This window comes from Hordeum vulgare, chromosome 5H, assembly GCF_904849725.1.
Source record: "Hordeum vulgare subsp. vulgare chromosome 5H, MorexV3_pseudomolecules_assembly, whole genome shotgun sequence".
Taxonomy (NCBI): Eukaryota; Viridiplantae; Streptophyta; class Magnoliopsida; order Poales; family Poaceae; genus Hordeum; species Hordeum vulgare.
Window position 1 is genome coordinate 576,717,614 of NC_058522.1, and position 26,554 is coordinate 576,744,167.

General features: G+C 49.7%; 3 protein-coding genes, 1 non-coding gene and 1 pseudogene across 5 annotated transcripts; 2 read left to right on the forward strand and 3 right to left on the reverse strand.

Moving 5' to 3' along the window:
• Positions 1–11,928: 11,928 nt before the first annotated feature.
• Positions 11,929–12,031, reverse strand: LOC123400477. The gene has a single exon (XR_006610740.1). It is a non-coding gene; the product is annotated as a U6 spliceosomal RNA (small nuclear RNA).
• A 3,417-nt stretch (positions 12,032–15,448) lies between these two features.
• LOC123395049 (probable thiol methyltransferase 2) lies at positions 15,449–17,336 on the forward strand. The gene is made up of 7 exons (XM_045089969.1): positions 15,449–15,782; positions 15,874–16,010; positions 16,119–16,303; positions 16,390–16,489; positions 16,624–16,670; positions 16,750–16,828; positions 17,037–17,336. Exons 1-7 carry the CDS (start codon positions 15,647–15,649, stop codon positions 17,094–17,096), a joined length of 744 nt encoding a protein of 247 aa, XP_044945904.1. The 5' UTR covers positions 15,449–15,646; the 3' UTR covers positions 17,097–17,336.
• On the reverse strand, positions 16,346–21,750 carry LOC123395048 (poly(ADP-ribose) glycohydrolase 1-like). Of its 2 annotated transcripts, XM_045089968.1 has the most exons (10): positions 21,213–21,750; positions 20,902–21,106; positions 19,787–19,891; positions 19,283–19,401; positions 18,996–19,139; positions 18,786–18,855; positions 18,306–18,443; positions 18,096–18,158; positions 17,479–17,657; positions 16,346–16,486 (listed from the first exon to the last, which is right to left on the reverse strand). In XM_045089968.1, exons 1-9 carry the CDS (start codon positions 21,734–21,736, stop codon positions 17,493–17,495), a joined length of 1,533 nt encoding a protein of 510 aa, XP_044945903.1. In that variant the 5' UTR covers positions 21,737–21,750; the 3' UTR covers positions 16,346–16,486; positions 17,479–17,492. The 2 variants fall into 2 exon arrangements, with proteins under 2 accessions (XP_044945903.1, XP_044945902.1); XM_045089967.1 differs by lacking the exon at positions 16,346–16,486 and having other exon boundaries at positions 17,215–17,657.
• A 192-nt stretch (positions 21,751–21,942) lies between these two features.
• LOC123395052 (pentatricopeptide repeat-containing protein At2g27610-like) lies at positions 21,943–25,005 on the forward strand. The gene is made up of 3 exons (XM_045089971.1): positions 21,943–24,091; positions 24,539–24,619; positions 24,704–25,005. Exon 1 carries the CDS (start codon positions 21,978–21,980, stop codon positions 24,057–24,059), a length of 2,082 nt encoding a protein of 693 aa, XP_044945906.1. The 5' UTR covers positions 21,943–21,977; the 3' UTR covers positions 24,060–24,091; positions 24,539–24,619; positions 24,704–25,005.
• Positions 25,006–25,145: 140 nt separating this feature from the next.
• On the reverse strand, positions 25,146–25,840 carry LOC123397397 (annotated as a pseudogene).
• Positions 25,841–26,554: the final 714 nt, after the last annotated feature.

Genomic DNA, 26,554 nt, shown 5'->3' on the forward strand with positions numbered 1-26,554 from the left:
CTCCTATTGCTTTTCGGGTATGAACCTGGCTCGGCCGCATACCGGGTGTATGATCCATCACGGCAGCGCGTCCATGTCACCAGAGATGTGGTGTTCGACGAACAGGCAAGCTGGAACTGAACGGAGCAGGGAGCAGCGGCCACCAAGGCCCCCTTCACCGTCGACTTCTACACGCATACGATGACGCGCTCGCTGCCATGCGCGGCGAGCCCCGCTGGGACAGGCAGCGCACGCCAAAGCCCCACTGCACCATCGGAACAAGCTCAAGACCCTGGACCGGCGGCTACATCTCCCTCGCCGCCGCCGGCAGCGTCACCACCCCCACCTGAACCTCGGGCGGTGTCGCCAGAAGCAGCACCGACGCCGACGCAGCTCCAACACCCCATGACGACGCGGTCGCGCAACGGCATCGTGCAGCCGAAGTCCTTCGAGGACTACGTGATGGTGCATGAGGACGAGCTCGACCCCGACGCAGTCGAGGAGGAAGAACTCCACCTCGGGGTCATGGGTGAGCCGCTCACGTTCGCCGAAGCCGAGCGCGATGCAAACTGGAGACGCGCCATGGACGAGGGGATGGCGTCGATCATCGACAACGAAACATGGCGCTTCGCCGATCTACCTGCAGGGTTTCGGCCCATCAGACTCAAGTGGGTCTACAAGCTCAAGCGGGACGCAAACGGTGATGTCCAGAAGCATAAAGCCAGGTTCATCGCGAAGGGATACGTCCAGAGGCAGGGAGTGGACTTTGAGGAGGTGTTTGCCCCAGTGGCACGCCTCGAATCTGTCCGCCTACTGCTCGCTATGGAAGCTCAAGAAGGGTGGCCCGTCCACCACATGGACGTCAAAAGCGCTTTCCTCAACGGCGATCTCCACGAGGAGGTGTACGTAGTGCAGCCTCCCGGCTTCATCGTCGCTGGAAAGGAGGGCAAGGTGTTGCGCCTGGACAAGGCGCTCAACGGCCTACGACAGGCACCACGTGCGTGGTACTCCAAGCTCGACAGCTGCCTGGTGGAGCTGGGGTTCAGGAGAAGCGACTCCAAGCACGCCATCTACGGGCGCGGCGCCGGGACAGCAAGGCTGCTCGTCGACGTCTATGTCAACGATCTCGTCATCACGGGCAACGACAAGCTGGAGATCACACGATTCAAGGAGGAGATGAAGAAGCTCTTGTTGGAATTATGCCCTAGAGGCAATAATAAATGTATAGTTATTATTATAATTCCTGTATCAAGATAATAGTTTATTATCCATGCTATAATTGTATTGAATGAAGACTCATTTACATGTGTGGATACATAGACAAAACACCGTCCCTAGCATGCCTCTAGTTGGCTAGTCAGTTGATCGATGATAATCAGTGTCTTCTGATTATGAACAAGGTGTTGTTGCTTGATAACTGGATCACGTCATTAGGAGAATCACGTGATGGACTAAGACCCAAACTAATAGACGTAGCATGTTGATCATGTCATTTTGTTGCTACTGTTTTCTGCGTGTCAAGTATTTATTCCTATGACCATGAGATCATATAACTCACTGACACCGGAGGAATGCTTTATGTGTATCAAACGTCGCAACGTAACTGGGTGACTATAAAGATGCTCTACAGGTATCTCCGAAGGTGTTAGTTGAGTTAGTATGGATCAAGACTGGGATTTGTCACTCCGTGTGACGGAGAGGTATCTCGGGGCCCACTCGGTAATACAACATCACACACAAGCCTTGCAAGCAATGTAACTTAGTGTAAGTTGCGGGATCTTGTATTACGGAACGAGTAAAGAGACTTGCCGGTAAACGAGATTGAAATAGGTATGCGGATACTGACGATCGAATCTCGGGCAAGTAACATACCGAAGGACAAAGGGAATGACATACGGGATTATACGAATCCTTGGCACTGAGGTTCAAACGATAAGATCTTCGTAGAATATGTAGGATCCAATATGGGCATCCAGGTCCCGCTATTGGATACTGACCGAGGAGTCTCTCGGGTCATGTCTACATAGTTCTCGAACCCGCAGGGTCTGCACACTTAAGGTTCGACGTTGTTTTATGCGTATTTGAGTTATATGGTTGGTTACCGAATGTTGTTCGGAGTCCCGGATGAGATCACGGACGTCACGAGGGTTTCCGGAATGGTCCGGAAACGAAGATTGATATATAGGATGACCTCATTTGATTACCGGAAGGTTTTCGGAGTTACCGGGAATGTACCGGGAATGACGAATGGGTTCCGGGAGTTCACCGGAGGGGGGCAACACACTCCGGGGAAGCCCATAGGTATTTGTGGGGGTCACACCAGCCCTTAGTGGGCTGGTGGGACAGCCCACCAAATCCTATGCGCCAAGGAATAAAAATCAAAGGAAGAAAGAAAAAAAAAAGGAAGGAAGTGGGAAGTGGGAAGGACTCCCTCCCACCAAACCAAGTAGGACTCGGTTTGGGGGGGGAGAGTCCTCCCCCCTGGCTCGGCCGACCCCTTGGGGTTCCCTTGGACCCCAAGGCAAGGTCCTCCTCCCTCCTCCTATATATATGGGGCTTTTAGGGCAGATTTGAGACGACTTTCTCACGGCTGCCCGACCACATACCTCCATAGTTTTTCCTCTAGATCGTGTTTCTGCGGAGCTCGGGCGGAGCCCTGCTGAGACAAGATCATCACCAACCTCCGGAGCGCCGTCACGCTGCCGGAGAACTCTTCTACCTCTCCGTCTCTCTTGCTGGATCAAGAAGGCCGAGATCATCGTCGAGCTGTACGTGTGCTGAACGCGGAGGTGCCGTCCGTTCGGTACTAGATCGTGGGACTGATCGCGGGATTGTTCGCGGGGCGGATCGAGGGACGTGAGGACGTTCCACTACATCAACCGCGATCTCTAATCGCTTCTGCTGTACGATCTACAAGGGTACGTAGATCACTCATCCCCTCTCGTAGATGGACATCACCATGATAGGTCTTCGTGCGCGTAGGAAAATTTTTGTTTCCCATGCGACGTTCCCCAACAGTGGCATCATGAGCTAGGTTCATGCGTAGATGTCTTCTCGAGTAGAACACAAAAGGTTTTGTGGGCGGTGATGTGCGTTTTGCTGCCCTCCTTAGTCTTTTCTTGATTCCGCGGTATTGTTGGATTGAAGCGGCTTGGACCGACATTACTCGTACGCTTACAAGAGACTGGTTTCATCGTTACGAGTAACCCCCTTTGCTCAAAGATGACTGGCAAGTGACGGTTTCTCCAACTTTAGTTGAATCGGATTTGACCGAGGAGGTCCTTGGATGAGGTTAAATAGCAACTCATATATCTCCGTTGTGGTGTTTGCGTAAGTAAGATACGATCCTACTAGATACCCTTGGTCACCACGTAAAACATGCAAGAACAAAATTAGAGGACGTCTAACTTGTTTTTGCAGGGTATGATTGTGATGTGATATGGCCAATGATGTGATGTGATATATTGGATGTATGAGATAATCATGTTGTAATAGAAATATCGACTTGCACGTCGATGGTACGGCAACCGGCAGGAGCCATAGGGTTGTCTTTATACTAACATATGTGCTTGCAGATGCGTTTACTATTTTGCTAGGATGTAGCTTTAGTAGTGATAGAATAAGTAGCACGACAACCCCGATGGCGACACGTTGATGGAGATCATGGTGTGGCGCCGGTGACAAGAAGATCGTGCCGGTGCTTTGGTGATGGAGATCAAGAAGCACGTGATGATGGCCATATCATGTCACTTATGAATTGCATGTGATGTTAATCCTTTTATGCACCTTATTTTGCTTAGAACGACGGTAGCATTATGAGGTGATCTCTCACTAAAATTTCAAGACGAAATTGTGTTCTCCCCGACTGTGCACCGTTGCTACAGTTCGTCGTTTCGAGACCCCACGTGATGATCGGGTGTGATAGACTCAACGTTCACATACAACGGGTGCAAAACAGTTGCGCACGCGGAACACTCGGGTTAAGCTTGACGAGCCTAGCATGTGCAGACATGGCCTCGGAACACATGAGACCGAAAGGTCGATCATGAATCATATAGATGATATGATTAGCATAGGGATGCTTACCACTGAAACTATACTCAACTCACGTGATGATTGGACTTGAGCTAGTGTAAGTGGATCATGAACCACTCAAATGACTAGAGAGATGTACTTTTTGAGTGGGAGTTTAGCGAGTAATTTGATTAAGTTAAACTCTAATTATCTTGAACATAGTCTAAGTCCACTTTGAATATATTTGTGTTGTAGATCATGGCTCACGCGACAGTCACCCTGAATTTTAATACGTTCCTAGAGAAAGCTAAGTTGAAAGATGATGGAAGCAACTTTGTAGACTGGGCTCGTAATCTTAAGCTAATCTTACAAGCTGGAAAGAAGGATTATGTCCTTAATGCTGCGCTAGGAGATGAACCACCCGCTACGGCTGATCAGGATGTTAAGAACGCTTGGTTAGCGCGTAAGGAGGACTACTCAATAGTTCAATGTGCAGTCTTGTATGGCTTAGAACCGGGACTTCAACGTCGCTTTGAGCGTCATGGAGCATTTGAGATGTTCCAGGAGTTGAAGTTCATCTTTCAGAAGAACGCCCGGATCGAGAGGTACGAGACCTCCGATAAATTCTATGCTTGCAAGATGGAGGAAAACTCGTCTGTCAGTGAACATGTGCTCAAAATGTCTGGGTACTCAAACCGTCTAGCTGAACTGGGGATTGAACTCCCGCAAGAAGCTATCACTGACAGAATCCTCCAATCACTGCCGCCAAGCTATAAAAGCTTTGTGTTGAACTACAACATGCAAGGGATGAACAAGTCTCCCGGCGAGTTGTTTGCGATGCTGAAAGTCGCAGAGTCTGAACTCCGTAAAGAACATCAAGTGTTGATGGTGAGCAAGACCACTAGTTTCAAGAGAAACGGCAAAGGCAAGAAGGGAAATTCGAAGAAGAGTGGCAAGCCCGTTGCCAATCCGCCAAAGAAACCCAAGGCTGGACCTAAGCCTGAAACAGAGTGCTTCTATTGCAAGGGTATGGGTCACTGGAAGCGCAATTGCCCCAAGTATGTGGCAGATAAGAAGGCGGGCAAAGAAAAATCAGGTATATTTGATATACATGTTATTGATGTGTACTTAACGAGCTCTCGTAGTGGTGCCTGGGTATTCGATACCGGTTCTGTTGCTCACATTTGCAACTCGAAGCAGGAACTGCGGAATAGATGGAGGCTGGCGAAAGACGAAGTGACGATGCGCGTAGGAAACGGTTCCAAGGTTGATGCAATCGCCGTCGGCACCGTGTCACTTCAACTACCATCGGGATTAGTGATGAACTTAAATCATTGTTATTTAGTGCCTGCGTTGAGCATGAACATTATATCTGGATCTTGTTTATTGCGAGACGGTTACTCTTTTAAGTCTGAGAATAATGGTTATTCTATTTCTATGAGTAACATCTTTTATGGTCATGCACCGAATGTGAGAGGATTGTTCATATTGAATCTCGATAGCGATACGCATATACATAACATTGAGACCAAAAGAGTTAGAGTAAACAATGATAGCGCCATATTTTTGTGGCACTGCCGCTTGGGTCATATTGGTGTAAAGCGCATGAAGAAACTCCATGCTGATGGACTTTTGGAGTCACTTGACTTTGATTCACTTGACACGTGCGAACCATGCCTCATGGGCAAGATGACTAAGACTCCGTTCTCCGGAACAATGGAGCGTGCAAGTGACTTGTTGGAAATCATACATACCGATGTGTGTGGTCCAATGAGCATGGAGGCACGCGGCGGATATCGTTATTTTCTCACCTTCACTGACGATTTAAGTAGATATGGTTATGTCTACTTGATGAAGCACAAGTCTGAAACATTTGAAAAGTTCAAGCAATTTCAGAGTGAAGTGGAAAATCATCGTAACAAGAAGATCAAGTTCCTACGGTCTGATCGTGGGGGTGAATATCTGAGTTTCGAGTTTGGTACTCACTTAAGACAATGTGGAATTGTTTCGCAGTTAACACCGCCTGGAACACCAAAGCGTAATGGTGTGTCCGAACGTCGTAATCGTACTTTGTTAGAAATGGTGCGATCTATGATGTCTCTTACTGATTTGCCATTATCATTTTGGGGTTATGCATTAGAAACAGCTGCATTCACTTTAAATAGGGCACCATCGAAATCCGTTGAGACGACACCATACGAACTGTGGTATGGCAAAAGGCCAAAGTTGTCGTTTCTTAAAGTTTGGGGATGTGATGCTTATGTCAAAAAGCTTCAGCCTGAAAAGCTGGAACCCAAAGCGGAAAAGTGCGTCTTCATAGGCTACCCAAAAGAGACAGTTGGGTACACCTTCTATCTCAAAACCGAGGGCAAAGTGTTTGTTGCTAAGAACGGAACTTTTCTCGAGAAGGAGTTTCTCTCGAGAGAATTGAGTGGGAGGAAGATAGAACTTGACGAGGTTATCGAACCTTTCATCCCTCTGGATGGTGGCGCAGGGCAAGGGGAAACCCGTGTGATTGCGACGCCGGTTGAGGAGGAAGTTAATGATGATGATCATGAAACTCCAGTTCAAGTTTCTGTTGAACCACGCAGGTCGATGAGATCACGCGCTGCTCCAGAGTGGTACGGTAATCCCGTCTTGACAATCATGTTGTTAGACAACAATGAACCTGCAAATTATGAAGAAGCAATGGTGGGCCCAGATTCCAACAAATGCCTAGAAGCCATGAAATCCGAGATAGGATCCATGTATGAGAACAAAGTATGGACTTTGGAGATACTACCTGAGGGCCGCAAGGCTATTCAGAACAAATGGATCTTTAAGAAGAAGACGGACGCTGACGGTAATGTGACCGTTTATAAAGCTCGACTTGTGGCAAAGGGTTTTTCACAAGTTCCAGGAATTGACTACGATGAGACTTTCTCTCCCGTAGCGATGCTTAAGTCCGTCAGAATCATGTTAGCAATAGCTGCATTTTTCGATTATGAAATCTGGCAGATGGATGTCAAAACGGCGTTCCTTAACGGTTTCCTTAAGGAAGAGTTGTATATGATGCAACCCGAAGGTTTTGTCGATCCTAAAAATGCTGACAAGGTGTGCAAGCTCCAGCGATCCATTTATGGACTGGTGCAAGCATCTCGGAGTTGGAACAAACGCTTTGATGAGGTGATCAAAGCATTTGGGTTTATACAAGTGGTTGGAGAATCTTGTATTTACAAGAAAGTGAGTGGGAGCTCTGTGGCGTTTCTAATATTATATGTGGATGACATATTACTGATTGGAAACAACGTAGAGCTTTTGGAGAGCATAAAAGGTTACTTGAATAAAAGTTTCTCTATGAAGGACCTAGGAGAAGCTGCTTACATTCTAGGCATTAAGATCTATAGGGATAGATCAAAACGCCTGATAGGACTTTCACAAAGCACATACCTTGATAAAGTTTTGAAGAGGTTCAAAATGGAACAGTCCAAGAAAGGGTTCTTGCCAGTGTTACAAGGTACGAGATTGAGTAAGACTCAGTGCCCAGCAACTGATGAAGATAGAGAGCATATGCGCTCCGTCCCCTATGCTTCAGCCATAGGCTCTATCATGTATGCAATGCTGTGCACTAGACCGGATGTTAGCCTGGCCATAAGTATGGCAGGTAGGTTCCAGAGTAATCTAGGAGTGGATCACTGGACGGCGGTCAAGAATATCCTGAAGTACCTGAAAAGGACTAAGGAGATGTTTCTCGTGTATGGAGGTGACGAAGAGCTCGCCGTAAAAGGTTACGTCGATGCAAGCTTTGACACAGATCCGGACGACTCTAAGTCGCAAACCGGATACGTATTTATTCTTAATGGGGGTGCAGTAAGCTGGTGCAGTTCCAAGCAAAGCGTCGTAGCAGATTCTACATGTGAAGCGGAGTACATGGCTGCCTCGGAGGCGGCTAAGGAGGGTGTCTGGATGAAGCAGTTCATGACGGATCTTGGAGTGGTGCCAAGTGCACTGGATCCAATAACCTTGTTCTGTGACAACACTGGTGCCATTGCCTTAGCAAAGGAACCAAGGTTTCACAAGAAGACCAGACACATCAAACGAGCTTCAACCTCATCCGCGACTACGTCGAGGAGGAGGACGTAAATATATGCAAAGTGCACACGGATCTGAATGTAGCAGACCCGCTGACTAAACCTCTTCCACGGCCAAAACATGATCGACACCAGAACTGTATGGGTGTTAGATTTATTACAATGTAATTCACATGGTGATGTGAGGGCTAGATTATTGACTCTAGTGCAAGTGGGAGACTGTTGGAATTATGCCCTAGAGGCAATAATAAATGTATAGTTATTATTATAATTCCTGTATCAAGATAATAGTTTATTATCCATGCTATAATTGTATTGAATGAAGACTCATTTACATGTGTGGATACATAGACAAAACACCGTCCCTAGCATGCCTCTAGTTGGCTAGTCAGTTGATCGATGATAATCAGTGTCTTCTGATTATGAACAAGGTGTTGTTGCTTGATAACTGGATCACGTCATTAGGAGAATCACGTGATGGACTAAGACCCAAACTAATAGACGTAGCATGTTGATCGTGTCATTTTGTTGCTACTGTTTTTTGCGTGTCAAGTATTTATTCCTATGACCATGAGATCATATAACTCACTGACACCGGAGGAATGCTTTGTGTGTATCAAACGTCGCAACGTAACTGGGTGACTATAAAGATGCTCTACAGGTATCTCCGAAGGTGTTAGTTGAGTTAGTATGGATCAAGACTGGGATTTGTCACTCCGTGTGACGGAGAGGTATCTCGGGGCCCACTCGGTAATACAACATCACACACAAGCCTTGCAAGCAATGTAACTTAGTGTAAGTTGCGGGATCTTGTATTACGGAACGAGTAAAGAGACTTGCCGGTAAACGAGATTGAAATAGGTATGCGGATACTGACGATCGAATCTCGGGCAAGTAACATACCGAAGGACAAAGGGAATGACATACGGGATTATACGAATCCTTGGCACTGAGGTTCAAATGATAAGATCTTCGTAGAATATGTAGGATCCAATATGGGCATCCAGGTCCCGCTATTGGATATTGACCGAGGAGTCTCTCGGGTCATGTCTACATAGTTCTCGAACCCGCAGGGTCTGCACACTTAAGGTTCGACGTTGTTTTATGCGTATTTGAGTTATATGGTTGGTTACCGAATGTTGTTCGGAGTCCCGGATGAGATCACGGACGTCACGAGGGTTTCCGGAATGGTCCGGAAACGAAGATTGATATATAGGATGACCTCATTTGATTACCGGAAGGTTTTCGGAGTTACCGGGAATGTACCGGGAATGACGAATGGGTTCCGGGAGTTCACCGGAGGGGGGCAACACACTCCGGGGAAGCCCATAGGTATTTGTGGGGGTCACACCAGCCCTTAGTGGGCTGGTGGGACAGCCCACCAAATCCTATGCGCCAAGGAATAAAAATCAAAGGAAGAAAGAAAAAAAAAAGGAAGGAAGTGGGAAGGGGGAAGGACTCCCTCCCACCAAACCAAGTAGGACTCGGTTTGGGGGGGGGAGAGTCCTCCCCCCTGGCTCGGCCGACCCCTTGGGGTTCCCTTGGACCCCAAGGCAAGGTCCTCCTCCCTCCTCCTATATATATGGGGCTTTTAGGGCAGATTTGAGACGACTTTCTCACGGCTGCCCGACCACATACCTCCATAGTTTTTCCTCTAGATCGTGTTTCTGCGGAGCTCGGGCGGAGCCCTGCTGAGACAAGATCATCACCAACCTCCGGAGCGCCGTCACGCTGCCGGAGAACTCTTCTACCTCTCCGTCTCTCTTGCTGGATCAAGAAGGCCGAGATCATCGTCGAGCTGTACGTGTGCTGAACGCGGAGGTGCCGTCCGTTCGGCACTAGATCGTGGGACTGATCGCGGGATTGTTCGCGGGGCGGATCGAGGGACGTGAGGACGTTCCACTACATCAACCGCGATCTCTAAACGCTTCTGCTGTACGATCTACAAGGGTACGTAGATCACTCATCCCCTCTCGTAGATGGACATCACCATGATAGGTCTTCGTGCGCGTAGGAAAATTTTTGTTTCCCATGCGACGTTCCCCAACAGCTCTTTCGCATGAGCGATTTGGGGCTGCTCAGCTTCTATCTCGGCATCGAGGTGAAGCAGGAGAAGAATTCCATCACGCTGAGCCAGGCCGGCTACGCCACGAAGATCCTCGACAAGAGCGGCATGGTAGGGTGTAGACCCTGCCCAATGCCCATGCAGCCATGACCCAAGCTCAGCAAGGGAAGCACCGCGCCGTCGACCGACGCAACGGAGTACCGCAGCATCGTCGGGAGTCTGCGGTACTTGGTGCACACACGCCCCGACATCGCCTACTCAGTGGGCTACGTCAGCCGTTTCATGCAGTCCCCCACCACGGAGCACCTGGCAGCCGTCAAGCAAATCCTCTGGTACGTCGCCGGAACACTGCACTTCGGTTGCCGGTACAGGCACGGAGACAAACACGCGACGCTGAACGGGTACAGCGATAGCGATCACGCGGGCGACATAGACACCCGCAAGAGCACCACCGGCGTCTTGTTCTTTCTGGGGTCGAACCTCATCAGTTGGCAATCCCTGAAACAGAAGGTGGTTGCGCTCTCCTCATGCGAGGCAGAGTTCATCGCCGCAACGGCGGCGGCATGCTAGGGCATCTGGCTGGCTCGGCTTCTTGGAGAACTACAGAACAAGAAGGCCGAGAGGATCAAGCTGAAGGTGGACAACAAGTCCGCGATCTCCCTCTGCAAGAACCTCGTTTTTCATGACCGAAGCAAACACATCGACATAAGATATCACTTCATCAGGGAGTGCGTGGAAGACGGGCGCGTGGAGGTCGAGTTCATCGGCAATGACGGACAGCTCATGGACTTGCTGACAAAGGCACTAGGGCGTGTCAAGTTTTAGGAGCTGCGAGCTGCAATCGGCGTCGCTGGGATCAAGTAAACAGCTCAAGGGCTAGGGAGTGATTGTCAGGTAAACCCTGCGCTGTTTTAGGCTAGTTTTAAGTTCAGTAGAATAAACCCACGATCTGTGAGCCTATTCACCGGCGTGGGGCGCAAGTCTTTGCTTTCCTAGAGTTTAGGATCACCACCGAACCCCGTCGTGGGATGGTGCGGCAGCAGGGGTCCGTGGCGCGTTTGTAGGATCACGGGAGAGGGACGTTGGGATGGCAACGACCATGACTTGATCGTGATCCGAGTCTGTAGCTGGTGCTCGGGGTTGTTAGTGCCTCCTGTAACCAGAGTATAAATAAAGCAAGAGAAAAACGAAATAAGCAGCAAGTTTTACGCTGCACAAACCTCTCTCTCTCGAGCTCGTTCTGGCGCCCTGAGTGTGTTCTTGCGAGGATCAGGAGCGAGCTGACAAACTTTATTGTAGTCTTTTGTAACAAGCCTTTGGAATATGCAGCAAGATCCAAAAGGTAATCGTTGTACTATACCCTGTGATAATAGTATTGTGCTTGGGACGATTTGAAGCTAGGTCCAAAAAGTTAGTACGCGCAGTATGTAGGATGTATCTGCAATACCAAAGATCCAAAAAGTTAGTACGCGCAGTATATATATAAGGACGTATCTGCAATACCAAAGAATTGAAGGCCCGTGGCTCCAGGTTTGAAATGGCAGTCCTTTGGCTGGAAATGAAAACCTCCAAGGATCTTTCTGTAAGAGAGAAGAGAAGATAAGAAGGACCCCCAAGGATCTTTCTGTAAGAGAGAAGAGAAGAGAAGAGAAGAAAAGAAGGACCTTTGCGCGAAACCTTAAAAAAAACCTCCAAGGATCTTTCTGTAAGAGAGAAGAGAAGATAAGAAGGACCCCCAAGGATCTTTCTGTAAGAGAGAAGAGAAGAGAAGAAAAGAAGGACCTTTGTGCGAAACCTTAAAAAAATTTGGACCATTTCTCGATTTGTGCGTGTCATCCTTGCGCAGGGGCCATGCTAATCTTCTCTGTATCGTTCCAATTTTATCGGATGTCCCCGATGGGACGATGGTAAGCGCTAACGCGGTACTTATAAACAGGTTCGGTTCGCTCTCGCTGGTCGATGTGGGACTAAAGGAAACTAGCGTCTGTCTTAGGACGCGCTGTCCAGCCGGGAGCCATCGGACGCGCGGTGGGCCGCAAGCAGTAGTAGGCTGGATCTCTCTCTTTCGCGTGGCCCAAATTAATAGTGGAAGAGGGCATTCGATACGTACAAGTAGTGTCTTTTTTTTCTTCTTTCTTTTCTTTTTTTGGTATCTGCAGTGTCAAACCCTAGCTATCAAGCGTAATTACCGGTCTCCCATTTTTTGTTGATATATAGCTTACCAAGTTGTCTAATTACCAGCCTCCCGCTAGTTATCACGTGCCGTAACACCTTATATATGTATGTATATCTCTACAATACTGCATGTTTGGGTGCATCAGCACCGGGGTTTAGTGGACTGGAGTATATACTTCCTCAGTTTTAAAATAAGTGTCTTAACTTTATACTAGCTATAGTATAAAATTATACTAAGCTTGAAACAGTTATTTTGAAACAGAGGGAGTATATGTTAAAAGCACATTCGTCTTAAACTAGCTTGTAATCAGCAGCGGTGATCAGAATACAAACAAACAAATGATCTCCAACTTTAGAGTACAAATACGATCAATGCTGCACTTGGTCTAAATACGTATGCATGAACTTATACGCCGCAAATGATCGGAAGATGCACCATGCAGCCTCAGTCAATAGTACCTATACAAGCCTACAAACCGTATGTGGAATACACACACATAAAGCAGCGCAGCTAATGCACCCCCAACAACAAGGCTTGTGCAGCAGGAAGCACTCCCGGGTTCCGCGACCGAAAGAAGGCCGGCGCCGGGACTGGAAGCATGCTCGGGTCCGGCGAGGCGACGAAGAAGCTCGGGCCGGAGAACATGGGGTCCATGCGCCGCGCCGCTCGGTTCGGAACCATCGCCGTTGTTGTCTCTTCCTCCTTGTGGCTCGTCCAGCTCTCTGCGGCTGCGCTAGCTTGTGCCGGGCGAGGCTTCATCTTGTGCGCGTCCCAGCGACCAGCGGAGGACGCGCCGGGGCTCGTGCCGCTTCGCCGGCTTAAGGAGGAGGAGGAGGACGACGACGTGCGGCTGCTGCCGGAGATCTTCTTGTTTGCGTCCCAACGCTCGCCGCAGGAGGAGGAGGCGCGGCCGGGACTTGAGCTGCTGGAGCTGCACGACGAGGCTGGGCTCTTGGGCATCTCGTCCTTCTTGTGCGCGTCCCACCTCTCGACGGAGTCGGCGCGGCCGGGCTTGGTCTTGGGGTTGGAGGCGAAGGACGCCGGCAGGATGATGAGGCACGGCCGCGTCGGCGGGGTCGGAAGAAGACCCGGGAGAAGCGACGCGGCGGCTTTGGCCATTGCTCGCTCGACGGACGCCATCGGTGGTGATCGATCTCCCTATGTTGGTCCAAGAAACACCAAGCGCTTTGACGCTAAGAGAGGAGGCGCCTTGGCGGCTTGGCCGGAGAAGGAACAGACGATCTGATGGGATGGAGTTGGGTGGGTGGATGCGTGCGCATATATATGGATGGAGGTTGACGTGAAACCGAGTCTGGCTGGCTGCAAGAGAGACATCGATCTTCCGCAGTGACGGACTCCATTCCGAATTAGGGCCAAGACCGTGCGTGTTCGACTGCCAGTCGGCCACCTATGATCGACACTCCATTTCGTATTACTACCTTAGCTAGATGAATGAGTCGCGTCGTCGTACTCGTACCAAGAGTTTTTTCTTTCTTCCTTCCTTTTTTCTCCGCACGTACGCACCAATCGGCAACCGACACGTATAAGTCAGGTTCGAATCGTAGTTTAATTTGAGATTGAGATACTTGGTTCAACATTGTCGCTTATTCGGAATTAATGCTACAAGTGATCTACTACATTTCATTAGTCAGGTGCTAGTCTCTCTCAGATCGATGCTCTTCGTGCAGTATTGTGATTTGTAAGACACAATTGAGCATGAAAAACCCGGGTAAAAAAATCATGCCAATTGTTCAATTTATATTGTAGATCATTCCATAAAGTAGAAGATAACCAGCGCCTTATAGTGGTGCAAAGGCGGGGTGCCTTCTCTCAACGCGACTGGTATTGAACCTAGCACTGGAGTCGATGCTAAACGTCACTAATTGCAAATTCATTTGTAGCGCCGATGCAGTAGCAGATGCCACTAGATATCTCAAATGTTATATTCGATGCAACATTGCACACTGCATGTACGTACGACTCGTGCTTTCACTTCACTTGTGGTACCGTGTCATGTAAAATGGCACCTTGAAGCCTTCTTCTTCTTTTTTCCCGGGCCATGAAATTTGACTTCTTAGAGTTTTTCTAAAAATAATCGAACTTCTTACTATATGAATACGCACTTCGGCTTATTTCAAAAAATATCACTACTTTCTTGTGTAAATGTAAATATCTGTGTTGATGATGAGCACTGGAGGCTTTCCTTTTGTTTTTGGTGAATTCAGAATGTGGCTGGTCATCACGGTGGGCATAAAACCCAAAACACAAAGTCCAAACCCGAAAAACCCGAACCAGAAAAACCCGATCACTGTATCGGGTATCAATTTTAGAAACCCCAATTTAATACGGGTAGTTAGGGTATAAGGTCACGGTACCCAAAGTGTTTGGCAGCGTAGTAAAAGTGCTACACGTATAGAGATGGCCCGGCCGAAAAGCTGCCATCGCTACTCACTTCCCTCAAAACTTACGGTCACTAGTGTCATGCTCAATTCCACCTCCCCTTCTCTAAATGCTCGTGCGCCATTGGGTTGTACGATGATCACTACGATGCATGTTGTCGCTTGGCTCAAATCGCTTCCTCCTCTTCGCGCGCTCCTCCAGACGATCTCGGGTTCAGAGTTCGAACAGTAATGCCCGCGCTGCGCCGGATGGCCTCCCTCGAGCCTTGATGGCGTGCACAAGTGTAGCGTCACGCCAATCCATCTGCCTAGCATCCTCCTGTGATGTGAAGTCTTCTATTTAGGTAATTCGAGAAAAAACGAACCCGGATTTTCGGGTACCCGAAATGTCGGGTTCTTGTGCTTTTGGCTATATTTCGGGTTTTATTTTTCATAACCCGATCTGATTTTTTTCAGTTAACCCGAACTCCCGGCCTGAGCTGGTCAAGTCTGCCCTTCACTCTCTGCTTGTCACTGTTTCATGGATACATACACAAAATGTATGGATCATGATTTTGGCTGCAGTTCTCACTGCAGCACGAATATTTGTGACGATAAATGCATAGTAGTACGTCTGAGGTATCCATTCTGAACTCTGAAGAGGAAGATGGGGCCTGCGGTCACGCATCGGTCGCTCTCTTTCACCCTTCTTTATCTGTTTATATCAAGCCTCGTTATTATTCGGAGTGAATTCGTGGCAAAATGTGGGATTTTCGGCAGAGATTTGTACTGAAAGGAGAAATGAAAACACGTATGCAGTGACGCACGTACTTGAGGGGTGGAGCGGCAGTATTTATACGGTGTATCTCTGGAGCTCTTATGAAGGCAAAACAGTCGTCGGCTCTGTCTGTACGCCTGTTACTATTAGTAGTGTAGCCAGTTTCAGTTAAGGTACGTACGTACAATGGCGTCGACGGCCGTGGCGGACGCGAATGCCGGGGGGTTCGGGGTCGGGGCCGCCGGAGTGGGGCAGGTCCTCGACGGCTCGAACCCGGCCATCGTCCGTCTCCGGCAGCTCGTCGACGGCCCCCAGTCTTCAGGTGGTGGTGGACTGGTGGTAGTGGCAGTTGGGCATGGACGTGCCGTGTGTGGCAGTACTGAGCCTGATGTATATGTTGTTCTTGTATGCAGAGGGGTGGAGGCGGTGCTGGGAGCAGGGCGTGACGCCGTGGGACCTGGGCGAGCCCACGCCGGCCGTCGTCAAGCTGGTGCAGTCCGGCACCCTCCCCGGCGGCGGCGCCACCGTCCTCGTCCCCGGGTGCGGCGGGGTACGTACTAACTAGCTCACGCTCTACTCATGATGAGAGATGTACTAGTAAATGAGATGGTTAATTTGCATGCACTGGCAATCTCATGCACGCGCTCTGGGGCTGCAGGGGTACGACGCGGTGGCCCTGTCCGGCGCCGGCCGCTCCGTGGTGGGCCTCGACGTCTGCGACGCCGTCATCCAGAGGGCCAGGCAGCGATTGTCGTCGGGGTCGACCCCCAACGTGACCTTCGTCACCGCCGACTTCTTCACCTGGGCGCCGCCGGAGCCCTTCCACCTCATCTTCGACTACACGTAGTACCTCCCGAACCTTACAACTAATCAACACCTAACTGATTACCATTTAAAAACACTTAATGATTCCATTAATAATGTTTCAGGTTCTTCTGCGCCCTTGACCCGTCTCTGAGGCCGGCGTGGGCGGCGAGGATGGACGAGCTGCTGCGGCCGGACGGGGAGCTCATCACCCTCATGTACCTGGTAATCACCCACTAATCCTGTCACTAAGAGCATATAAATATATATATACATACATATCCTCAACTATAATTATTTAGGAACCGAGGGAGTAATTATCAACGCTATAATAATAGTCACGCATGGATGCATTTCAGCCTCAAGACCAGGACTCCGGGCCACCATACAACACGACAGTGTTCGAGTAAGCATCACATCCCCGCTAATTTCACTTACTAATACTATAATCCAATTCTTCAGTTTTACTCTTGTCATGTATGCAGCTACGAGGAGGTGCTGAAACCACTGGGTTTCTTCATCGAATCCATCGAGGACAATGACGTGGCGGTCGAGCCGCGCAAGGTATATGCCCAGTCAGAAAATCATACAGGACAGCAGTTTCTATATATTGTTAGTAATTCAGTATACCTGGTAACAATTGCAGGCTGTAGAAAACAGCGTGTGTTAGTTTCAGTCAGTTAGTTCAAAACAAAACATGTCTAGTAGGAGTATATTGTCATCAGGTGACTAACTTCAGGTGTCAGTTTCTAATATGATTAACTATTTTCAGGGGCTGGAGAAGATCGCAAGGTGGAAGAAGACGCCAGCTGGAACGGAAACACCGATATGATATCACTATCAGACTTGCCCTCTGATAATCTCTAGTTTCCTTGAAAGATTCATTTTAAGAGTATTTTTCCTTTAGAAGGTTACAGTGGAGAGGCATGGCATGACATGCAAAATATATCGATGCACACAACACTTTTTATTATAATTATTTACAAGGTCAATGTATTGTTGTCATGTTAATGACACATTTTAAACAACATATGTGTGTTTATTTTCTCTTGAGTAAACTATCCTTCATCGATCCTGAATCATGCGGCCCAGTCATGGAATTTATGAATTGGTCTCACATTGCTAGTTTGTGGTCATGGAAACAAATACCCGAGCGATGTTTTTGCAAAGTTGCGGAGCCACACAAGTACAACACACATCACACAGATGCTAACCTCACGAAACTGGGCTACTCGCACATGTAATCCGCATCATTATTGGCGCTGTCTTCTGGAAGTAACCAAGTCAGGAATCCCTCGAAAGTTTCTCTTTTGAGCCTCTGGGATGAATATTCAACAATCATATGCCACAACTCGCCGACGGTCCATCCGTGCCGTAATACCCACTGGATCACCTGTCACAGTGGAACGATGCAAAGAATATAAGGTGAAGAGAACATAAAAGGGAAACCTGACAGCATGTGATTATGACCGACTCGATTCGGCGGACAAAAGAAAAAGGAGGGTCCCTGCCTCCATCTAGAACCATCCATCACATTTAGTTTTAGGCTTTAGTGTGCGAATAAGTTACTCCCTCCTTTCCGGTTTATTAAGCTCATCTTAGAAATCACATCAACTTCAATCGTTGGTTGATTTCACACTGAAAACCAAAATTTAACAGTCTGTATTTGCTTATTCCCAAGACAATTCAGTGAGTGGCCGTGGAACCATGAACACGACTAGACATGCAAAGCTACTACAACTTCGAAACTCAGCTAAATCTTATTCGTTCTACTTGTGTGCATAACTGCATATGCAAAAAATGTGAAAAGGCTTTCATAGTATTGTGGTACCTCTTCTAGTCTTCTAAGTGACGCATCCTCAAAAGTATAGTAATTAACAAAAGGTCGGTGTGCCTGCAAAATAAGAGCAGCCAAGTATATTTGATCACTCCAACAATGTTGATAGTTGAATTTAGCGGCATAGACATTTAATGGGATCAGACAGATGAACTCCTAATCCTGAAAATTCCACTGTGTAATACAGTAACATTTTTCCTGTACCTGTGATGCAGCAAGCCACTGAATCATGCTCTTAAGTTCAGGGTTTCCACCAAAAGCCCCACAACCCCAGTTTCCGGTTGAAACTCCTATACAGTCAACTGAGTTGACACTTGGACGACTATCCTTGGAATTAGAATCCTGGAACCATGTGTTAAAAGTTCAAAAAAAAAATGATCAAAAGTTCAGAACATATAGACACCATCTTCTAATGACGTGCATGTATTTTAGGTCACTACTTATCATGTTAGACCTCATTTAAAATTATATACACATGCGACAGAAGTTCATTCCGACAGTTTATTACTTTATTCGTCGACGAACAGAAAATAGATGATGGGGGCAAAACTACATGCTATCAAGTCATTCTCTGAACCTTAGCGGAGATGGAGATGACTCATGTTTGTCACTTGTGTTTGAAATTAGGTAATTCATAGAAGGATTCAATTAGCAGCAACTTCACAGGACTCATTAGGTAAACACCTGGAAAGGCTTCACATCAAACTGATGCTTTGATTGATCCAAGAAACCAACAAATGCTTTGTTCACTTCCCTGCAGTGATGTAGTACCAGCAAAAACGAGTTAGGAAAACAAATACAACTATATTTGTTATGAGGATAGCGACCACAACAAGCTACCAATAAATCATGAAATACTGTGATGCATTGAAGTGAAACAAGAACATGGCATACCTTAAAAGACCACTCGTTTCATACTGTAACTTAGTTGGACAGTCCAAGGCATCAATTGCTACAATCCTAGTTTTTCGTCGACCCATTGCATCAAGGGGCTTCGTATCTAAATAATCACCGACAAAGCGGAATGAGGAGCCGTACCTGTAAGAAGCAAATGAAGTGTCCATTTACAATGTAAAAAATCATCCAGTATTATGGAAATGCCATAGCTAATTAGTATTGTCGGACTTTTTCTTTTCATTTATGAACTAAATGAAGCGAAGGGTGGAAAGATTTAAACTAACCCCATATACTGTGAGAACCTTTCTGCACCGACAATTTCTATAGCCTCATTATCTTCCATTGAAGCCATGAAGAGCATGCCTACAATCAGTTCTGGGTTTATCATGAAACGGATCTCTTCCTGTACCATAGAAGAGATATAGAATCCATAAGAGAACCATAAAAAACTTGCATCATTGTAAATTATCTTAACTAATCAACTGGCAAAACATCAAGATGTGCTATCCAGCAGAATTATGACATATCATGAAGGTGCTTCAATTTGCATCAGACCCCATGAAATCAAAACTGGTCTTAAGATAGTGACTGTGACACAACAATAAGTTTCCATGTAGCACAGAAGATGATGGATAAGTGACGTACAATTCATACAAAATGAATGTAGGAATATATTCTAAAACTAGTACTAAGCAAATAACGCCGCATAATTAAGGCAATCCCAAATGGGCACATTTCTTAATAAATCAAACATTGAGGAGGTAATCTACCAATCAGAGAAAAGAGACCTGCACACAACCCCTGGAAAGTGCACCTCCTCCCAGATATTTATTAGCAAAGTCAACCTCGAGGGCTTCTTCTTCCTCATCTTCTATCAAACCCGAGGAAATTACCTACTAATGAAAAGAAAACAAACAATCAGCAGACTTCATAATAGTTGTGAAGAACATGAGGCATTTTGATAACGTTATGATAAAAGATAACCCTAGTTGTTCCTAATATGTATTCCAGTGTCACAGAGTTATCTATTCCTACTACCTTATTTCCATTATCGTGCAATACCAGGATACAGATAATTTATCATGCCCCATAGCCTCATCCAAATATTGATACATTAATAACTCAACATTGCAGCATATAATTCTCCCAGGATGAAGACACATGATGAGGAACAAACAGATGATAACATTAAAAAAGACCAGCACATCTACTTTTCCAGTGTGTCCAATCTCCAAAGTATGTCTGCCAGGTGATGCTAATTTGAAAACAAATGACCGTTGTAAATAGACCTTCATAGAATGACAGAAGATTAGAAAACTCAATTAAATAGTCGTGGCAAATCTCCACAGTACTCCTAAGACATCATTACAGGAAATTACTCCCATCCAATTGAATACACATTCACCCTTATGGTTTAGCTTTAATATATTTTTGACACTTAACCACAGGCACGGTACTATGAGCAAGTTGAACTTCATGTAACATACACCAGTTGCCTGTTTCAAGTTTCCAAATCCCAAAATGCCCCCACATGTCTAAGATAGTAAAATGTCGTTTCTGAGGATGCTTAGGGCAATGGTTATAGACCAAAATATGACTGGAAACGTGAAATATGAAGACAAGTGGCTATTCTATGTTGTTACAAGACCAGATTGTTGTCTTGATATTGCTTGAGCAGCTAAATCTCAGCCACCTGGTCGTACAAAGTCTAGGATGGTTGTTAATAGATATGTACTAGCAATTAATCAACTTCCCGCAAGCTATGCCCCGTAGAGAGGCATATGGTCTGAAACAACGCTAGCTTTGATTTAACTAACGCACGTGAATCCAACTAACTTGCGCACGATATAATTTCAGAGGAGCCCTGCAGAAGGACTAAAATGGAGCATATGAAGCCACTTACCCGGAATGGGCAGAGGGGCACGCTAGATTTCATCCAGGCATCACTGTCAGGGCAGGTAATGCCGCCGGAGACGGAGCCGCGTGAAAGAACCTTGCGCTCAAACGACACAAAACCGGCAGGCATGGAGGCAGTCACCCTCTCGAAATAGTGAGCAATGCACCTCACTTTGTGCTCCTGGCTCTGCCTCGCATTGTTAGTCAGTGCCCTGCCAGACCATAGAAGCATAGGAGATCAAGTAAGAACAGCTAGTCAATTTGAAACTGCAAGGTTTAATTAAACCCTAGGATACCCAAATGAGCCAAGGGGCATACGAGAATAAGGCGTCGAAATTGATGGCCGGTAGTCGGGCCTCGCCGCGGCCGGCGGTGGGGAACAGGCAGAAGAGCGCGCAGGCGAGCAGCGCGGCGGCGAGCTCCTGGCCGAGGAGCACGAAGCCCGCGTCCTGAGGCCCCAGGAGGCGGAGTCCGGTCGCGGCACGGGCGGAGGCGTAGTGGTCCTCGAGCAGCGCGGGGAGGCGGAGGAGGAGGCGCGCGAGGCGGGGGAGCACGTCGGAGAACCAGTCCCGCGCGTGGGCCCGCGAGAGGAGGTCGTCGAAGAAGAGCGCGTAGCCCTCGGCGGCGCGCGCGGGGAGGGCCCGGAGGGCGAGGGCCTGGCGGAGGTCGCTGAGCGCGTCGGCGAGGACGTCGCCGGAGGTGACCCGACTCACGTCTGGGCCGAGGGACAGCGCCCTCAGCTGCTCCTGCGCCGCCGCCGGCCAGAAGAGCGCCCCGCCGCGCAGCACCACCGGCAGCAGCGGCAGGATCGACCGCAGGTCGCCGCGCGCCTCCATCTCCATTGCTGCTGCTGCTCTCTCTCTCTCTCTCTCTCTACAGCTTTCCCTTCTTTCTCTGTAGCTTCGCTTGCGCCGTCGATGGGCCTCGATGTGTATTCTTTTGCTGGGCCAGTTACGGGCTCGTCTCGGCCCATGTAAGCAGCTCGGCCCAGTTGAGACACTGGACCGAAGCTTATCCATTTCCAGCTCGTTGGTTCCTGTGCGGCGGCAAGCTCTTTGTCATGGGAGTGGACACGGCCGAGCAATGGCCGCGCCGCACGCCACGCTCCCCCCGGCAACAGCAAGCCCGTCGCCGCGCCGCGGCAGACTCCGCCGCGAGACGGCGGAGGTGGTGCGCGACTGCAAGAGTCTGGACGGGCTCATGAAGGCCGGCAGGGTGGCGGACGCCCTGGACCTGTTCGACCGGATGCCGCGCAAGAACGTCGTGGCGTGGACCTCGGCCGTGTCCGGGCTGACACGCAACGGGCGCCCCGAGGCCGCGGTGGAGATGTTCGCGGACATGGTGGAGTCTGGCGTCGCGCTGAACGACTTCGCCTGCAACGCGGCGCTGGCGGCGTGCGCGGCCGCGGGCCCGGGCGCGCTGCGCACCGGCGAGCAGGTGCACTCGCTCGCCGTGCGGGCGGGATTCGTTGGGGACGCGTGGGTCGGGAGCTGCCTGGTCGAGCTCTACGCGCGGTGCGGCTCCACGCGCGCGGCCGAGGCCGTGCTGGCCCGGATGGAGTCGCCGGACGTCGTGGCGTACACCTCGCTCGTCTCGGCGTTCTGCCGGAGCGGCGAGTTTGGGCTGGCGGTGGAGGCGCTCGGCCAGATGATGGGGCGGGGGGTGATACCGAACGAGCACACGGTGACGAGCATCCTGGCGGCGGCGTGCTGCCCGCCGGTTCTGGGTGAGCAGATACATGGTTACATTATCAAGGCAACGAGCTCGCCGTCGCAGAGCGTCTACACGTCGAGCACATTGGTCGATTTCTACTCGAGAAATGGCGAGTTCGACATGGCGAAGACTGTGTTCGACAACCTCCAGTGCAAGAACGTGGTGGCCTGGTGCACTATGATGCAGCTGCACATCAGAGATGGAAGGCCGGAGGATGCACTCCAGCTGTTCGACGAAATGATGTCGGAGGGCGTCGTCAGTCCCAACGAGTTCGCGTTCTCAATCGCTCTTGGTGCCTGTGAGTTCATTGCTCTGGGAAGTCAGCTTCACTCTTTGGCCATCAAGCGTGGCCTGGCAAGTGATCTCCGGGTGTCGAATGCCCTGCTCTCCATGTACGGCAGGATCGGCCTCGTCCAACAGCTCGAGGCCATGTTCCGTGGCATCGAGGATCCAGACATTGTCAGCTGGACAGCAGCAATCTCTGCATACTTCCAGAACGGCCATGGTGAGAAGGCCATAGCACTGCTCTCCCGGATGCACTCACAAGGTCTCACGCCAAACGACTATGCCTTCTCCAGCGTGCTAAGCTCCTGTGCTGACCTGGCATTGCTGGACCAAGGGAGGCAGTTCCATTGCCTGGCCCTGAAGCTAGGATGTGACGTGAAGATCTGCACCGGGAATGCGCTGATCAACATGTACTCCAAGTGCGGCCAGATCGTGCCAGCGAGGCTTGCGTTCGACATCATGGATCACTGTGACGTGACGTCCTGGAACTCGCTGATCCACGGGTACGCGCAGCACGGTGAGGTGGACATGGCTTTGAAGGCGTTCAGCGAGATGTGTTCCGATGGCGGTGAGCCCAATGAGTCGACATTGCTGGGAGTACTGGCAGCTTGCAACCACGCCGGGCTGGTGGACGAAGGTGTGGCGTTCTTCAGATCAGCAATGGCCGGCCTGTATGGCACCTTCCTGACACCCTCACACTATGCCTGCGTGGTCGACATGCTGGGCCGTAGTGGCAGGTTCGACGACGCGCTCTGCCTGATCGAGGAGATGCCTTTTGAGCCCGGCGTCCTAGTGTGGAAAACACTGCTGGCGTCATGCAGGCTGCACGGCAACCTGGAGACGGGGAGGCTCGCCGCCAAAAAGCTCGTGGAGCTCTCAGACCAGGACTCGGCAAGCTACGTTCTGATGTCTGGCATACATGCGATGCACGGGGAGTGGCGTGACGCTGACATGGTGCGGCGGAGGATGGACGAGGCTGGGGTGAGGAAGGAGGCCGGGCGCAGCTGGGTGGAGGTCAGGAACGAGGTGCACACCTTCGTAGCCCAGGACGTGTCTCACCCGGAGTCGCCGTCCATCTATCGGATGCTCTGGGAATTGTCTGATGCCATGCGGGATACAGCCTATGACGAAGATGTTGAATTGTTGGATGTACATATGCAGATTTAGATGTGAAAAAAATAGTGCATATCTCTGTCAAGGTAACTGAGTCTTTGTTCTTTTCCTATTGCCACTGGCACTTGCATTACACTTTTGTTTGTAGCTACTGGTATAATAAGCTTACATATATGTGAATGATAGGTGCTGTATGCTATGTTACGGCGCAGAACATTTTCTAGATTCTACAAACCAAATGCAGTATGCATTTTCTCCTGGAAATTGTTAGTATAAAATCATATGCATTCAAGTGCACACCTAGTTTTTGCAGCAATTATATATTTAAATTTATGGAAGTGAGAACTAATGTTCTGGCATTTATACAACACCCAGAGCTTTTAAGGGTTAGATGAATAAAATCAAATTAATCAAATGCTGGCACGCACTCCATTGTTGCTGATAAGGGAAATCAGGAAGCACTGGGTTTCTCTATCTTGAACCAGAAAGTCATGTTAAATGATCTGACATGTTTGCATTCCATACACAAACAGGGAGAAATCAAGGATAGCTTTACAATCAGACAACTGGAGGAAGATCCTCTGCTGGAGCCATTGGACAAAATTATTCCATTGGTTAGTTGTTCTGTGTCCCAGTGGTGCGTTATCAGCTACTATGTTCTTGTAAAAGTGGACTCATGTAACAATCATGTTTTGTAGGGAACTGATATACCACCTGATGCTCAGATCAGGTCATCACCTAGAAAAGAAGTTGAACTGACATTACGAACCCGACTCATTCTTATCATATGTATGGAACTCCACTTATGCATGAGCTTCTCCGCATGGTATCGGGCACACCCACCGATTTGTTCCAGGTGATTTTCCACAACCCAATATTGATATTTATAGCTCAGAGCTAGTTCTACATATATCTTGGGTCAAACGCAATGTCAACAAAGGGTCCATAGAACACACAAGCATAAACTTGATGACACAAAAGAGGACGGCTTGCTAGCATACCATGTCTTGCTGTCTTGCATGCCGATGCCGCTCACGGGGCGGGCCTTGACGCTCTCAAGAGTGGCACAAAACTTGTTGCACTTTTGTTGGATCACCCTCCATCGTTTGAAATGGACATTCACCCGCGCGTGCTTACGATTTAGTACGGCGGAAACTTCTTGCGCTCAAGAAACTCACGGCGGACACGAATCCAAAACGTTGAATGCTTTTGTTCGGCGCCCGTCTTGGGGTCTTGCCCAATGTCTCTCCAACACTCGCAAAGAAGCTTGTCCTCGGCAGTCGTGTATGCCTCCGCTTGCTCTTGCGCTTCGGCTGCTTCGCCCAGTCGGCTTGGTTGGCGAGCTCGTCCTCGAACAAAGGCTCCCCTTTGATGTCGCATTCGTCCTCTTCCTCTTGCCCGTAGTCCTTCGGAAACTCGTGGTCGAGTGGGAAGCCGTCCAGGTCCATGCCGACCTGATCACACATGAAGGCCGCCTGATCTTGATCAAAGGTGGACGGCGTGAACGCCCCTCGGCCCGCCCCTCGGCCGTCCTGACTTTGTGTCTCATCGGGATCGTAGCCAGCGGCCGGCGCACCATCCTCGAAGATCAAGTTCTGCATGTAGTCCTTGTCGCCGGCGGCCGGCATTTCGTCGAACAGGTTGCATGCGCCCGGCAGCACGTCGGCTGGCATCTGTCACGCGCGTTTCCTCGCGCCTCCGGATGATGAGCCATCGGCCACCTGTGTGGTGTTGAGGTCGATGGGCACGGGCGTGGAAGGCGCCACCACGCTCACCTCCGGCGAGCACTCCCCGGAGAGGCGGGAGGCCTGCGAGTAGACGTAGAAGCCGGGCATCGAGGTGCAAGCCGACGCGCAGGGCAAGTCAGGCAGCGCCATCCGAGGGAACGCGGATGAGCCGGTGCTGGCCGCGGCCACGGCGGTGTTGACGAGGCCGTGCTGGTTAGGGTTTAACCCTAGCATATAGAGCGCCTCCCTCGTTGTCGCCGCGACGCGGGCGTTGGTGACCTCCTGCTGCGCGGCGGTGGCAACGGCGGCCGCCGTGGTGGCTTCATCCCTCGCGCGCCGCCGCCCCTTCCTCTTGGCCGACTCCCTTGCGCGTTGTTCGGGCTTCAGCATCTTCTTCGGCTTGGGCGCGGCGGCGGTCTTGCGCTTGCCTTTTCCGGAGGGGCCGGTCGTCATGCCGGACGAGGCGAGGGAGGCGAGGCCGGCGGCGGCGTCAAGGTCGTCGTCCATGGCGGGGGTGGGGAGAGAGCGCGCGCGGGCGGGAGGGTTTTGGGGGGGAATGGAGGGAAATGGTGGAGGCTGCCACCGACCAACGGGCCCGGGGGAAGGAGAAGGCAAGCGCGCGCGCGTCGACCGTCTCGTGTCCGCGCTGACGCAAATCCTGCTCAAAAATGGTCCGGAATGGGTCGGCAGACGGACGCCAAGCGGACGTGCGTCTGTTTGGGTCTGCGCGTTGAGCCGACTTTTGTGTCCGCGCCGACCCAAACGGACGTCAGCGGACGAAATGGATCGTCCCGTTGGAGTTGCTCTAAGCTCTACATTTGT